This window comes from Helobdella robusta (assembly GCF_000326865.2).
Source record: "Helobdella robusta unplaced genomic scaffold HELROscaffold_2, whole genome shotgun sequence".
Classification (NCBI taxonomy): Eukaryota; Metazoa; Annelida; class Clitellata; order Rhynchobdellida; family Glossiphoniidae; genus Helobdella; species Helobdella robusta.
The window spans coordinates 8,044,634-8,061,439 of NW_008704083.1; the positions used below are offsets into that span (position 1 = coordinate 8,044,634).

General features: G+C 31.8%; 2 protein-coding genes across 2 annotated transcripts; one reads left to right on the forward strand and one right to left on the reverse strand.

The window, feature by feature from the left end:
• Positions 1-3,926: 3,926 nt before the first annotated feature.
• On the reverse strand, positions 3,927-6,361 carry HELRODRAFT_160702 (hypothetical protein; the record flags this gene model as incomplete). Its single annotated transcript, XM_009017642.1, has 3 exons — positions 3,927-5,003; positions 5,751-5,826; positions 6,327-6,361. 3 exons carry the CDS (start codon positions 6,359-6,361, stop codon positions 3,927-3,929), a joined length of 1,188 nt encoding a protein of 395 aa, XP_009015890.1.
• A 7,756-nt stretch (positions 6,362-14,117) lies between these two features.
• HELRODRAFT_160703 (hypothetical protein) lies at positions 14,118-15,896 on the forward strand (the record flags this gene model as incomplete). The annotated part of the gene is made up of 3 exons (XM_009017643.1): positions 14,118-14,209; positions 14,318-14,507; positions 15,660-15,896. 3 exons carry the CDS (start codon positions 14,118-14,120, stop codon positions 15,894-15,896), a joined length of 519 nt encoding a protein of 172 aa, XP_009015891.1.
• Positions 15,897-16,806: the final 910 nt, after the last annotated feature.

Sequence of the window (16,806 nt, forward strand, 5' to 3'; positions counted from 1 at the left end):
AAAATAGATGTAATTGTTGTTGTTATTACTGTTATTATTATTGTTGTTGTTGTTGCTATTATTATCATTGTTATTTTTGTTGCTGTTGCAGCTGACGTGTTTATAGTTGCTGTTTTCGTAACTGTCGTTTAAATCTTCGTTGAAGTTAGAGTCAATTCTTATCTCATCTTCAAATTTTATATCTTTGGTTACAAGAAAAAAATATTTATAATCAATAATGTTGTTATTGTTGTTGTTATTTTTGCTATGAATATTGTTATTAATGTTGTGGGTGTTGTTAGTGTTTTGGTTTTTAATGTTGTTGTTGCTTTGTACCATTATTTTTATGTTTGTGTGTTGTTTGTTGTTTGTTTTTTTGGCGTAGGAGCACCAGGAGAATGGATTTGTTAAAATGTCAACGATGTTTCTAGCGATGTGAATGTTGTAAGCGCCACTAGTGTCCGTAATTTTGTTGTTGTAGTCAATGTAGTTGTAACCATTGTTGCAGTTGTTAGTTTTGCTGTTGTTGTTGGTTTTATTGTTAATGTAATTGTAACTGTTGTTGTTATTGATGCTAGAAATGTTTTTGTCGTTAAACCGTGTGTATTTTTGATGAATATTAGCGATTAATTCGCTGAAAGCAGTCTGCCTCTTGCATTGATATTTTACACAACTGTCTCTGTTAGTATTATTGTTGTTATAATTATTATTATTACTACTATTGTTATTGCTGTTATTATAATTGTTGTTGTTGATGTTTTCATTCATGATGTCACAATGTTTGAGTTCATTTACACAAGTTCTGCCGTTAAAGTTGTTGATGTTGGCAGGTATGTTGATGTTTTTAATGTAGGCAAGACTATTTGAATTTACATTTTTCATATAATTGTTAATGTCACTTTTGTTTTCTGAGTAAGTATTACATTCGTCGTAACGATTAATGTTGTTTATGTTTTGGTTGCTTGTTCTGTAGTGGTTAATGTTGTTGTTGTTGCTGCTGTTAGAGTTATTCGGTTTATTGTTGATGTAGTTTTTGTGGTTGTTGTTGTTGTTGCTGTTGTTGTTGTTGTTGTTAAAGTTGCTGTCATTCACATCAGTTTCAATTTCATTTTTTAAGTTTTTATGAAGTTCCTGCCAAGTGAATTTATTAAAAAAGGCATACATTTTCATATTTTTAAAGCAATGAATCGTAAGTTTTTTGTTCAAATTAAAAAATTGCACATTTAAGTTCTTTAATGTTTGAAAATTTTGTCAACTTAATCTTCAAACACGGACTAAACATTTAATAACTCATTGAATCAGTCAAACAATCGATCGATCGATCAATCAATCAATCAATTGTGAAACGGATTTAGCTTACACCTTGCGCTGTTTGAAGCATGATGCGTCTTTAATCTTTTCAAAAGATGTGATAAGTACGACGATGATTACGATGATGGCTACGACGATGATTGATTATGATTATGAAACAAATATGACAAAGAAAATATGAAGAAACAAATTTTAAAAGTTAAGAAAATAATCAACATTGAAATATTGATTAAACACTTTTGAACAACTTTAAACATAAATAATTTATACTTAACATTCTCTACATAGTACAAAAATTACACCAACAAGCGATAAAACCCATGTACACGCGTTTTATGTTTGCTGACACTTGAGTGCAAAAAACTTGAGAGAGCTAATATATCATATCTAAAAGATATAGCACCTGGTAATGAGCTGGATAAGTGTTGAGTGAGTGATTGAGTGAATGCGTGATGTTATGGATACAATGTCATTGCTGTCATTAATATGATGCTGTCGTATGTCATTAATATGGTGTCACGTCTTGTTGTTGTTGATGCTATGAATGTCGTTTGGTACTTTTTGTTTTCATCATGTCGTACACCAGTTCATCGATGTTTTTTTTACGTAAATACCAAAAAAATGTTGATGTCATGATGTTGTTATTGTAATATTAGTATTAATGTTGTTAAAACCGACATGTTAGTGACGGTAGTGGACGCGGATGTATCTATCAATATTGCTATTTTTGTTCATACTCTTCAAACTAATAACGACTTTATTATCTTATTTCTAACATTTTCAGTTTGGCTTTTAGATTATATTATAATTTAAAAACTGTTTAATGAAATTTATTAGAAGATTGTCAATGGTTCAATTGTAAATTAAATTTCTAAGCTCACTTTATCATCACTGAAACTGCTGCAATTGGAGAGTAAGTCGGCGTTGTTAGTTTGATTGAAGCGAGCAATTTGAAACATAGTACCAGAAACAACAACACGTTTTGAAGTGTTGAACACGCCAATGTTGGTTATTAAGTGGTCACTGAAGCTACTACATGTGCTGCTATCATTGCAGCAACTTATACCGTCTATAGCATGGCTGTTGTTGGTGGTGGGGGTGGTGTCGCAACATTTTTTGTTGCAGGTTTCTGTCTGCGATATGTTTTTTACTAAATTTAAATGTTGTTGTTGTTGTTGTTGTTGCCGTTGTACTTTTTGGCTCTGCTGGCATTGATGGTCTGCATTGATCCCAACAAAATTGTTATGGACTCGTTTCACACACTTACAAATGGAAAATTCTGGTTGCAATTATTTATTTGAAATTATTTTTCCATGTATAAAATTAAAATTTGTAACAAATATGCAATAATCTGATAACTATTAGGCTTATATCAAAATTTAAAAAATTCGTGTCACAAAAGTTAACGCAAAACAAAGTAAATTTTAAAAATATGTCTGCAACACTGGGTTTGTCAGAACTGAAAATTAAACTTATTACCAACCTTGTGGTAGTCCGCTTATCTTTATGTTCAACTTTGTCAGTGATACAATGGAAGACGGTGGCGGCGGTGAAGATGGCGACGACGACGATGATGATGGCAAGGAGGCTGATAATGATGACGATGGTGATAATAATGTTGGTGATAGTTTAGATGATGTTGATTGCACTTGTGACGATATTGAGGGGCATTTTGTAAAAAATGATGACGAAGATGATGACGATGATGAAATTATCATAGCATCATCTTCAACGTCACTCTTTTTATTAGACCGGCTGTTGTGCCGTCTCCATCTTCCAGTGTTTAACAATAAGTTTTCAATTCCTTCAAAAATGAAAAAGAAATTTGTAATTTATCTGGCATAGTATAAGAGTAACTTTAACTAAGCGAACAACTTTTCACAAACATACAGCGTACGTAAGCCTAAGCCTGCAAACAAAAACATCAGACGTATGTATGATACTTAGAACAAGGGACTCTCTTGTTTGCGTTCGACTTACAACTACACCACCATTTTGATTAATTATACATCAATCCTTGCAAAATTGTTTCACTAGACCGAAATAACAAAATATATATAATTTTAATTGTAATAATAATTCTACAGAAATCATACAAAAAAGATTTTTACACACACAATGTATACAAATTATAGCAACTAAACTGTATTTAGATGATCCTGACATGGTTGATGAAGAAGTTGTTGATGATGTTGTTGATGTTGTTGTTGATGATGGTCTTGTTGATGTAGTAGTTGTTGATGATGTTGCTATTGATGATGATGATGTTGTTGTTGTTGATGTTGTTGTTGATGTTATTGCTGATGTTACTGTCCTTAATGTTATCACTGAAATGTTAAATAAATATTAATTATTCTAGCGGTTAAAGTGATAGCAGGTACTGATGATGATGACGATGATGATGAGTTATGATGATGAGACCAATGGCGGTGCTAATAATGATGATGAGAATGATGATGATGATAATTATTATTATAATATAACATAAGGGTGGCTCAACAACCCTCGTGGTAGAATTTTTTTTTGTTTTTATTTCTCAGAAATGATTTTTGTAATCACGCAATCAAAATTTTCGCAATAACGAACATCACCATCAACATCATCATTAATTATATCATTATCACTTTATCATTTCATCATTTATCGCAAACATGGTCATTAACTTCGAAATTATAACCACCAATTTTATTGTCATCATCATCATTATTATTATCATCATTAATCTTATTTGCATCATTATCATTCTTGTACGAACATTCTTGTTCCTTGCGGTTGTCATCATTGTAATCATCTTTATCCTCGCTGCTGGCAGGCGGTGATAACGTTAATGATGATACAATTAATGATAACGAAGAGGACGATAACAACGAAAATGGTGACGTTGTTGTAATTGTTGATGGTGATGATGATGATGATAATGATGATGATGGTGATGCCAATGACGATAATGGTGGTGATAAGGATGAATGTGATAAAGCTTGAGACTGAAGATTTTCTGGAAAAATTCTTGATAAAGATGACTGAGCTAATGACGGTGAAGTGAAAAAGGAAGATGACTCGGACGACGACGACGATGATGACGTAAAACAAGATGGCAGAAATGATGAAGGTGATGATGGTGTTGATGAGGAATATGAAGGAGATGAAAGAACTGATGAAAGAATCTTGGAATAGTTGCAGCTTTCTTTTACGTCATCATCATTTCCATCAACATGCGTAATATTTTTTAACTCTTCTGAATATTTGCCGTTAAGATTATTATCATCATTATTATCATCATCATTAGTGCTGATATCAATATCTTCGTCTTCGTCATCACTCTTTTCGGGTTTAACACAGCAAGCAATGCATTTGTCATCATCAACTACATCACCATCATCGTCAAATTTTATCTTCTTCCCAGATCTGACTTCATCATCATTATCTCTATCACCATTGTAACTGTTATCACCATATGGTTTGTTATTATCATTATCGTAGTCGGGATCACAATTGTTACTATTATCAATATTATTTTTGAATTTGTTAGAGGTATGTAGGTACTGCATGAGGAAGTAGCTATACAGACGCTTTTTAGATATCTCTATTCTCTCTAGCCAATTGCTCTCAACACTACTGTCATAGTGAGTTTTTACTGATGACGAGTTGTTGGTGTGTTGTTGAGACTGTTGCTCATGTTGTTGTTGCAGCAAGTGTTGTAAATCGTGTCGCAACTGATTTTGTTGTTGTAAATAGTTTAGTTGTTGTTGTTGTTGCTGAAGTTTTTGAAATTGCTGGTGGTTGAAATTGTTGCCTAATAAGTTTTGTAGGTAGGTGTGAGGGAAACTATTGAAAGAATTGTTGGGCCTTTGAAATCTGTTAATAAATTGTTGTTGCTGATGTTGTAATTGTTGCCCATGTAGTAATTGTTGTTGGTGTTGTGAATGTAGCTGTTGATTTTGGTGTAATTGCTGCTGATGTTGCGGTTGTTGAGGATAGAGATGACTTTGGTTTTTCATAAACTTTTGTTGTTGATTCTGCTGCTGTACAATATGCTGCTGCTGCTGCCAATAACGCTGTTGATGGAGGTGGTGACGTTGAGAATAATGATGATGGTGCTGATGATGAAGATAGCCCAATTGATTTATGTCTCTATTCTCCGCCCACTTATTGCTTAGGTGATGTTAAATAAACAAACATTATATTTTCAGGTAGTGGTTTTAAATTTTATGAAGATGAAACTAATGTTAACATTTGCTCATAATGTTAACTATTAACTAAAAAACTGAACAATTGTTTGCTTGTTTATATGTGGCACAGCGAAGCATTCACAACACACCCCATCCCATCACATTCATTGTCACATTCGCACGCACATTTTTTCCTTAATTAAATGGTCCATTCGGTAACCAAACGCATTTAACAATAGACCAACATCAAACTGATTTCAACTCGGAACGTAACAACACAACAGAACGGACCTGCATATCAGCGATCAAACGAAGAAGCAAAGGATTTGAATGGTTAATTAAAATCTTCAACACGTCGGAGATTAAACTTAGTGCATTAATAATTTGACGCGTGATTATCTTATACTTTTATAAAAACAGACACGCACTCACTTACGTTACAGATGGAACAATAATGTTAATTAAAATAGTGGTGTTAACTTTGGTAATTGTGGTTATCTGTAGTATTGCTAACCATTTTGTAGAATCTGTCTAATTGTTCATCATTTTGTAGTACATTTAGTATTGTCAGTAATTTTGAAATGTTGCTCGAGTTATTTGAATTCATAATAACATTACCAACAGGTTACAGCGTTATTAGTTGTTACAATATAAATGGTGGTAGTGGGTAATAATCAACGTCTTGAAACATAAGTTTGGATGCAATTGTTCAACGATATGAAAAAAAAAATAATAGAAAACAATTGAAGATAAATAATTTGATTTTGATTTGTTAGAAATAAATTTTCTTTTCAACAAAACAAATATAAAGTCGCTCTTTATAAAAATTCACATTTCATGTGTGACAAACTTAAAAATCGTACAAACATGTTTGCTACCAAACTTCTATAGAGCAGGCACATTATTTAAATATGATAAATAAACTTGATGAATTTAATTTAAAACTGATTCACGTTGCGTGCGAGGAGGAGCTGAGCTGACGTCATTTGATTGACACATCGTTGACAGTCTTGTGTTAGGAAGGAATTCACGTACAACGGATGTATTGTTCAAGTTGAAGAAATAATTTTTAACTCTCTCAACAACTATGTGTCAGTTTTTGAAGAATAATTTTATAAGGAACTTATACACGCACTCACACAAGCAAATAGACACACACACGCACACGCACAAGCTCACACACACACATACACATATACATAAAAACGCACGCACGCCAATCCGTTAGAAAAGATGAATAACGATATTATACAAATAACACATTGCTAACCTATACAACCGCACACATGCATATATATTCACTTACACACATGCATATATATTCACTTACACACACACACACACACACACACATAAATACACAAACCACATACATCGCATACACGTAAGCACACACATACATAAATACACCCAATTAAAGAGGTGCAAACACACACACACAGACACACACACATAGACACACACACACCAACGACGATTTGATAAGCTACATCGATATTTACGTATGATTGTTAAATAAACAACACCTGTGAAACTTAATTGTATGTTGTTATTACACGTAGGTACCGATGTTGTTGATGTTGCTAGTGTTGATGTTGTTGTTGTCATTGTTGTTGTTATCGTTGTTTGGTTGTTGCTGCTATCTTTATTGTTCAGCGTTGATATTGTTAAGATTGCGCATATTAGCGTGAAAGTCCTCGTTAAACGCGTTCGCTATCATCGTTAGTTGATATTGATTGTTTTTGTTGACGCAATTTGTGTTGTTGTTGTTTTGAATGTTATTGTCATCAATTTAGTAGCTTTGTTGTTGATGATGATTTGATAATAAAATTAATAAACATAATTAATTATTGTCATTAATAACTATTAAATTTAAAACAGCATAATGTGCTACTGTGTGAATGAGATTCACAATGCTTAAGTTCAACTAGTTCATTATTCATGATATTATATATCATTATATGTTGTCGTTGTTGTTGCTGGTTTAATGCGTTTCTTAAAAATTTAATTCTGTATGCAGTTTATCGTAATATGCATTACACTTTTACTAGATGAGTGGATTAATTGATGGATAAATTTAACGATAAAAAATGTTTGCCTACGTTTTAAAAAATTTTCCTAATCAATAATCATTCTCTGCAACAAATTTATAATAGTGAGTTGCGTTGGGTTACTTCAAGATATATGATTTAGAGGCAAGATCTTTGCCAAACACAACAGCTAATAAGTTTTGAATGTGAGCAAAGAAATTGAACAAAATTGAAAAATTTATTCACAACATTTTTAAAAAAATTAACGCGAACAACTTTATTAAATATTTAATAAAGTAAAATTTTTGAAAAATAGAAATATAGAAATGTGTTTGCATCTATTTTAATACTGCTAAGGTCAATAATATAGCAATTTATCGTTTCATTATTAATAGAAAGAGACAAACAGACAATCAGACAGACAGACAGACATTAGGACAAACAATCAGACCAACATTACTAAAGACAGACAAACATACAGGCAGACATAAAAACAAGTAATCATGAAAGCAAAGAGATCATAATAGCACGTCTCACTCACTTTGTTATTGCATCATCTCCCATATTGCAAACAAGTTGATCGATGATGATGATGATAAAAATATTTTCTCTATTTCTTTTATTATTGTTATAAAAGGTTGATAAAGATAATAATAAATAAACAATAAAATCATAAAAATTATCATCACAAAAGAAGTGATTTACGAATGAAACGACGAAATGAACTAAATGATGAACATCGTAATGAGGCAGGCAATTATCATCAACTAATGTAATTACACAATAAAAGTTGCAAGTTGTTCAACATACGCAAACTTTCCTTCGATAAATTTCCAACAAACAAAAGGGCTCTTTTATGTTGTGATAAAAGACGCACACACACATAAGCACATGTACACACACAAAAACACACACACACACGCGTATATATACATATATATATGTATATATATATATATATATATATATATATATATATATATATATATATATACACACGTTTATAAGCACTTACCATCTTACGTATCAATTCTGCATCAATAACAATATACGTGTGTGGGTTTAATAAGTGGTGGTCACATATGTATGTATATATATAAATGCATGTATAATATGTGTGTGTATGTATGTGTGTGTGTGTATGTGTGTGTTTGTACGTCTAATGTATATGTTTCTACAAATATTTATCTCATATACGCCAACACATGCATGCGTATATACTAAATGTATGTGTGATATATGCGTGATACATGGTTTAAATAGAACGTTCATAAAAATGAATGATACATGAACAATATGATTACCTGCTGGCTGATCAGAGCGACAATAATTCACCAATTGTAAGTTTACGTTATCCATCTATTCTATTGTAACATCAATTAAGAAGCAACACATATGTCGTTATACTTTGTTATATTTGTTAGTATATTCAATACAGTTTTATACGTATTATCGTTTATATACATGTTTATACATTTTTTTATAGACATTTCGGGAGCCAATCAGACGCAAGAATGAATGTGATTGGCTGCAGCGAAGGATCAGTGAAGCGTGTATGCCGGATTTTGAATTTTAATGAAAAATGCTATCCAAAGCGTGAGATGATGTGATCAGCCGCAATTAAATCTTCATTAATGTCATTACAAATTATTATTTCAATAATAATTTTATTAATATTATATTTAAAGTAATTAATTTGTTGATGAGAGTTGTTTTAAAGTCTGTGTAGCATGTGGATTGAAAAAAAAATTAACAAATCCATTAGAAACACATTTTAAATTTCATTCCAGTTATCAAATAATGAGTCTCAAAACATTTAAAAAGTTTAAAAATTTGAACCGGAGGGAGGAAGGAAAATGTGGGATTGTGTTAGTGTAAGCCTTCTAGAAAATATTTGCTATTAACCAGTCATTCAGAGCTTTTTAGCTTGTGTAAACCTTTTGCCTTTGCAATGAATTGGTCTGAAAAAGTATAATTTCACGTTATTTGAAATTTTAATTAATAACGTGAAATATTTCTGTGTATAAAAATATATTTAAGTAAAAATTAATAGAAAATTAGATAATTTTGGGCTTTTTCCTCATGTGAAATGAAATTTATTTTTAAAAATTTACACGAATTTTTTATTTAAAATTTGTACATGATGATGATGATGATGATGCTGGCTGAGGTGATGATGATGTCATCTTTTATTCGCAACAAACAATTATTTGTATCTTCTCTTAATATGTTAAAACTGGCGCGGCATTTTATGGATGAATTTGTAGGTGCATATATTTGAAACAAATTTTTCATTTAAAAAGCATTAAGTCAGGTGAGAAAACTGTTTTTATTAAGAAAGCGAGTCGAAATACAGATCAAATTATCGTTCAAAACAATTAATAATAAAGTCATCAAACAGAAATAATACCTGCAATCATATTGACAATCTACATATAACATCACCATCCACAAATAACATCATCATCTACAAATAACATCATCATCTACAAACAACATCACCATCCACAAATAACATCACCATCCACAAATAACATCATCATCATCCACAAATAACATCATTATTTACATCACATATTACATCATCACTCATCATCACATACAACATCATCTTCGCATATAACATTATCTTTTATATATATAACAACTTCATTATCTACGTACAACCTATCCATGATTACATGATTGAATTGCAATAAAATAAGCGCTCGCCGTTCCTTCAAAAAGAAAAGTTAAAACAACCAGAAACGGAAAAGGACATTGACGCAATGATGATTAGCGATACTGTTGAAAGTTTTTACGAGGATATCACAAGCAGGTGTCAATCATAAATGTAGTTTTAATCATACTCACGTGCTCATGTTAACATGTTGTTTTGTTGTAGGGTACATTTAACTAATGAGTTAACATATTCCTTGGGACGAGTTAACTAGATAGCTTAACATTTGTACTCACATGTTAATATGTTTCTTACATTTCAGTTTAAAAAAATCTATTTGTATTAAATAAACTTAATGCAAATTAATAAAGAAAGACACACACACATAGACATACACATAAGAACACGCACACGTGCACACGTACGTATGGATTGGCGCATTCAACATCCACCACCATCATGGTTCACACACAGTAAATGGCTTATTGATTTTCAATAAAATAAATTTTTAGAAAATCATCAATTTGATGTTCTGACTTATGAGTAGGACAATCGTTTGATCTATTTTCAACACCATTTGCGTGTGTCTTATTTATGGGCGATTTTCTCAAGATAATGATTGTAAGATGTACGTGTATTTGCATTACGTAACTTTCATGATCTTGCAGAAGAAACTATACCATAATGTTACACAACACAGATACAATCATACGCTCCAATATTGAAAAATAAAAAACACTCCACAACCATATAACCATCAAGAAACATGATTTAATTTTACTCTCATATAACTACAATTTTTCAGGCACCGACGTATTAAATAAAGAATGTTTTTACAAAATTATTATAAATCAATAAGCTACTGTTATAGGTTTAGTCATTTTAATGCCCATTAGAGGAGATGAAAGCATTTTCCACTTCGGTTTTTGCCTTCTAGATTACAGCATCTTAAAACAGCTGCCAGTTTTAAATTTAATAAATCAAATTTGGAAAAAAATTTATTGATTTGGGCAATAAAATATCTACAAAAATTGAAGTTTATATTTTTGTGAACGTTTTAACGGATCACAAAAAATTTTCTTCCGCCTTTCGATAAGCCATCAGTTGAAATCATGGATATATATAATATATCCATATACCCATGGTTGAAAATCCTTCCATGCCTTGAAAATAATTTTGATAAAAATGCGATCATTCCATTTCTCTTTATTTTAGCAAGATATTTAGTTTGATATTATATGTAAGTATTCTTTAATATATCATTCTATAAAAATTGGATCATTTATTTTAATTTTAACATTAATTTTTTTCATTTTTCAAATTTTACAAATTCGGCCACTCACTTTTCTGTTGATTTTTAAAATAATATATATTAGTGAAAGGATGATGACGACGACGAGAAAATTTTGGATCGATAATGATGCGTCGACAACGATGAAATGAATATTGAAAAAAATGAAGCGTGGCTGACAAGATATTAATTAACGATGTGTCGATGAGGAAGATGATGATGAAGACAATGGTGATAATATGCTAATGAGGATGTTGATGGTGGTTGTGGTGGTGGCAACGGTGGTGATGACGCCGGCCACAGATGTCCACTTGAGGCACATGCCAAACATGACGACCGATGACTGAGGAGTGAGTAGAATCTTTCGACGACATTTGCTTCACCTCAGAATATCTAAACGTTGAAACACAAAAGTTTAAAAAATTTGTAAAAAATTAAATAAAATAGCCAAAAAATATATTTAATTATTTGTTAATGACCACATATAGAAGTTTTAATTTAGGTTCTCGAGGTTGAATAATGAATATAATATTGATGGGTTTTTAGGTAGCACAATGTCTTCAGGCCCACCACAAAAATTAGGTCATTTGTCAGTCTGTCAGTAGTAATCCACGTCATTATTAATTAATTTGCATTCATCTTTCTATGCATCGGCATCAGTACATACATTTAGCGTGTCGCACACAACTAATATTATATTATTTGTTGTTTAATTGGATTTGGCTGATTGGTTGTTTTTGTTGTTCATTCTTTTAAACATGTTCAGGTTGGTTTCGCGTCGTCAAACGCTTTCAGATAACTGTTGCGTGTTGTTCGCTTGCGTGTTTATTAGCGTTGGTGTTGCTGATGCCGATATTTTGATGCGTTTTTTACTTATGACTTACCGCACTAGGTTTATGAACTTTTTTCTTTGAATGTTTAACGCATAATGCTGTGTTAAAGTTTTTATCATGTAGATGTGTAGGTGTTTGTGTATTTGTTTGTGTACGTGTGTGTGTGTGTTGTGCGTATGTCTGCGTCTGTGTGTGCTTTTCATGAATGGATTTATGTGCTGCTGTTTAGATGTGAACGTGTGTGTGTGTGTGTGTGTGTGTGTGTGTGTGTGTGTGTGTGTGTGTGTGTGTGTAGCAAATGGTCGCAGCAGGTTGCAATTATGCAGTTTATTTTATTTATCACCGGGCAGATCACCCGAGGTGACAGTAGTGGTGTTGTGATGTGATAGTTGACGATGTTGTCATGAGATAGTTGACGATGTCGTTCGAGAGAACAAAGCAGAGAAGTGAGTGCTTTAAAGTTTAATCACACTTTGCAGAGATAATGAAACAATAATACCCACTATAACTGAAATGAAGATTGCAACAATATCAATCAACTAGAGAAGCACAACAGTCACAATACAACTCATTAAAAATAATAACAATAATAACAATAACAACAATTACATACATGTCAATGGAATAGCAAAAATGCAACAGTGATGTATACTTTTTAACATAAAACAAACCTAAAACAGCAACAAGTAAACAATAAAGTTAATGTCATTTCACGCAGTTATATAGCAGCTCAGTAAACTGCAGACCATCCGTAATAGCAACATACTAACAAAACTACAGGAATATAGCTACATACAAACCGATATTTTAGTAATAAAATTAATTAAATCGATTTTCGAAACTCCGATTAAAGCCGGAAACACGTTGACATTTAACATCAAGATGGCAATCGTGTTGTTGTTGTTGTTATTAATTAATTAAAACGTACAAACAAAGCACAGTAATACTAATCACATTTTCAATATTTGGAATAATAACAACATCAATAATAGTTAAAACAATAGCCATAACAATAATAATAATAATAACAATAATAATAATAATACAATAATTGTGATAACAGTATTAAGTTGTGCAACGCGCTGCATTTGATGTTTTAGAATTAGAACTGGCTAATCCCTACGCAATATTGCTTCTTAATCGTTCAGAGATGGCAGCTTTGTATACACAAACTTAAACATAAACAAGATATTCATTAACAGAAGTGCCCATTGTTTCGAATTTGTAATTCAATCGATGCAACTTATAATACGGGGGGTTATGTTACTGTGATTGTTCAGGTCGGTCGGTCGTTACAATCGTTGTTGGTGGTTTTTTTGTGTTTGTCTTGTCTTATCTTGTGCTTCCTTGTGTGCAATTGCCGCATGTTTGCTTTGTTATGCCGTATGAGTTAAATTAAAATTCGTGGCGTGGTGGTCTCATATTAATGTTCTGAGGTTGCAAATGCCAAAAAATGAGAAGAAATATGATAGAAAAGAGAGACACAAACGACGATTTGAACTGAAATATTAGCAGTCTGTCAAAAATTATGAAGTAACCGTGAAGAAAATTTTCAATATATAATAAGGGATGACAATAATTTAGTCTAGAAACAATTAGTGAATCTGAATTATAATTGGATATAGTGAATTAAGCTAATAGTTTTTTACTAGATTCATATAGCATTCATTTTCCGGAGCCTGAGAAGGTACAATTTTTTAAATTTTTGTTTCACGGCTTTGCAGCCCGCCAGGTCGAGAGTCATTGATCAGTGGAAAGGATGTCAGATTTTAGATTATTCATACGTATTAGTTTTCATGCTGACGCAAAACAGATCCAACAATCAAACTGCAAACCGGTGGCACCATGAACCGACGCCGCTCCAGAAAAAGGATGCACACCAGACCTCCGCCAGCTCCACCAAACAATGGCCCGCCCCAGCAAATGCCCTCGAAATCGTAAATCACAACTGTGATTTTTTTTCTCTTTGTGGCATTTGAGCTTTCCCCATGGTGTTTGTTCTTCACAAATTTTTTATTACCTGGCTCCATTCCTGCCATCATTAGCAAATTAGCAACCATCATCGGTATGAGTAACAAAACGACGTGGATGCATCAAAAAATACACTCCCTCAAGTTTAAAAATGTAAATTTCGAACATCTGCGATTCCTCTACATGAATATTCAAAAATCTATAAAGGTCATTCAAGACAGGATTGCACGCGAACGCCTGATTCTTAGTCGGGATAGTGATCTGGTAAAATGAGAGCATAATGCGAACAGCAGAACAATGAATCGACTTCTCGAAACTTCAAAATATTTAAACAGTTTCAGCGTTGATAGTGAAAATCCAGTCATCTACCCAGACACAGATCACAGATCGACGGCCGTTCAAAAAAAACATTGAAACATCATTATTTCAACACTGTACACCAAAGAAAGCGCTTCTGAGGTCTTTTCGAGAGAGGCGCCATACAAGTTCTGATACTGAAAGTCACGCTCCTAAATTTAGAAATTACTTTTGCAGACGTAAATCTTGAATGAAAATTTTAATCAACAATATTCACAGACTAATCCTAAAATCTTGAAATCTTAAAAAACTTATCCGAGCGAAGATTTAGAAATTATAATGAACGATCTAGGTGCGTTGGTCAGATTGGTACCTCTCTTAGCTCAGATAAACAAAACTTTGAATACTGAATTGGGTCTACTGATTAATAAAAGCTTATGGATTGAGATTTAGAATGTGATTAACAGATTTCTGTTGTATATTTTTTTTATTATTTCGACTTTTGAAGAGCTATGGTTGTTGTGGTTTCTGCCATATTCCAAGCCAGATGAATTGGTCGATCCAGTAGGATTTTGAGATTGGAATTTTTTTCATTAACAGTTTAATAGTATAACATAACAGTATAATAGTAAATTGATTGTGACGTGATGCATGTTAACAAATACACATTCTAGATAGGAGTTTATAAACAAATTAAATTTTATCTGAAAAAAATATTTCATTTTCAACTATATTATATATTCATATAAAAATGAGTTTTAAAAAATTTTCATAAGAGTGTTTCATGAATCAAATTAGTTACCAAAAACAGTGTTTGTCATAAAAATGAAATGTTGTATAGTATTTATAATGTTTTATTTCTTTCAGTATATAAATTTGACTATGAATCGTGAACAAAACGATTCAATGTTTGAATTGTAAACAACACGGAGAGTCAAATTTTAAACATCAGTAGAAACCATTCCTATAACACCGTACCCACAATTTTAACAGATCCAAAATCACAAAATCTATTTTCAAAAGCAAATTCTCAAATAATAAGACTCACTAATTCAACGAACTTCAGGCAAATCCATTTAAATTCATCTACCATAATCATTCCTACAACAACATGTACAGTACATGATGAGAAAAATGGAGCCAAGTAAAACATTCGAACTTGATATGAGGGATGTACCTAGTTCGACCAACAATGGCAAAACTGGTGAAGAAGAGAAAGAAGATGGCAAAGATAAGGAAGAAGATGAGTTTGACAAATCTCGTCCCATCCACAAATCCACAATTTTTTGCTTGAGCAACAGAGATGAGGAGTTAAAAAATAGTAGTGTCACAAATTTTTTATATTGGCAAAAATAAATGTCTAATTAAAATTAACAACATTTATAATAATAAATATTATTATTATATCATCATCAGTATTTATGTTGTCGTTATTATTGTTTGAATTCTTTGACTTTTATATTTGCCTCACCATGTTTTTTTACAGAAGATAAAAAGCCCCAAAGAATTTTCTGAAAAATAGAAAAAAAAATAACAATCAAATAATTTAAAATCTAAATAAATCCTATAAAGAAATTAATAATTAACCAAAAAAGATAAATAACTGTTAAATAATTAAGCACTTATTAAAATAATAAGAAAAAACTATAACCTCAATAAATCAAAAAGTAGCACCACTATGTCAAATCATCATGCTGATTACCCCACACACATACACCACACATACATAAACACATACACATAGTGCATATACATATTTAGCTAATTGGCCCATTAATCTACCAAGTTAATATCAAAACACAATCCAATATTGAAAACTAGAACTTTCTGAACTTGAAATAAAAATACAAATTTAGGCTCTCTTCGAAATTGCACCAGGTACAAGCGACACAACACCATACAGTAGAGTTACTTACTCTGGCTGCTAAAGCATCTTCATGTGCTAACTGTTCACACCAGTGTTCATACCAGTATTTACACTGTTTTCAGGCTGTTTGAAATTGTTTGTTCATCCATTCTTCAAAGTTTAAAGTGTTACTTATAAACCTCTCATTTGCATTTACTGTCATTTGAAACAGGTTTCTACGTTGCTGGCATTTGTTTTGGGGTTAAATTGCCCATGGAGGTGCACAGTGAGGTGCTTCTTTATGATGTGAAAGAAAACTTTTAATAGAGCACTCAACATTTTGATTTTGGACACATCTTTGAGAAGTCTGAAAAATAATAATTACATTTTTAAAAATTGGAGTAAGTACTGAATAAAAGT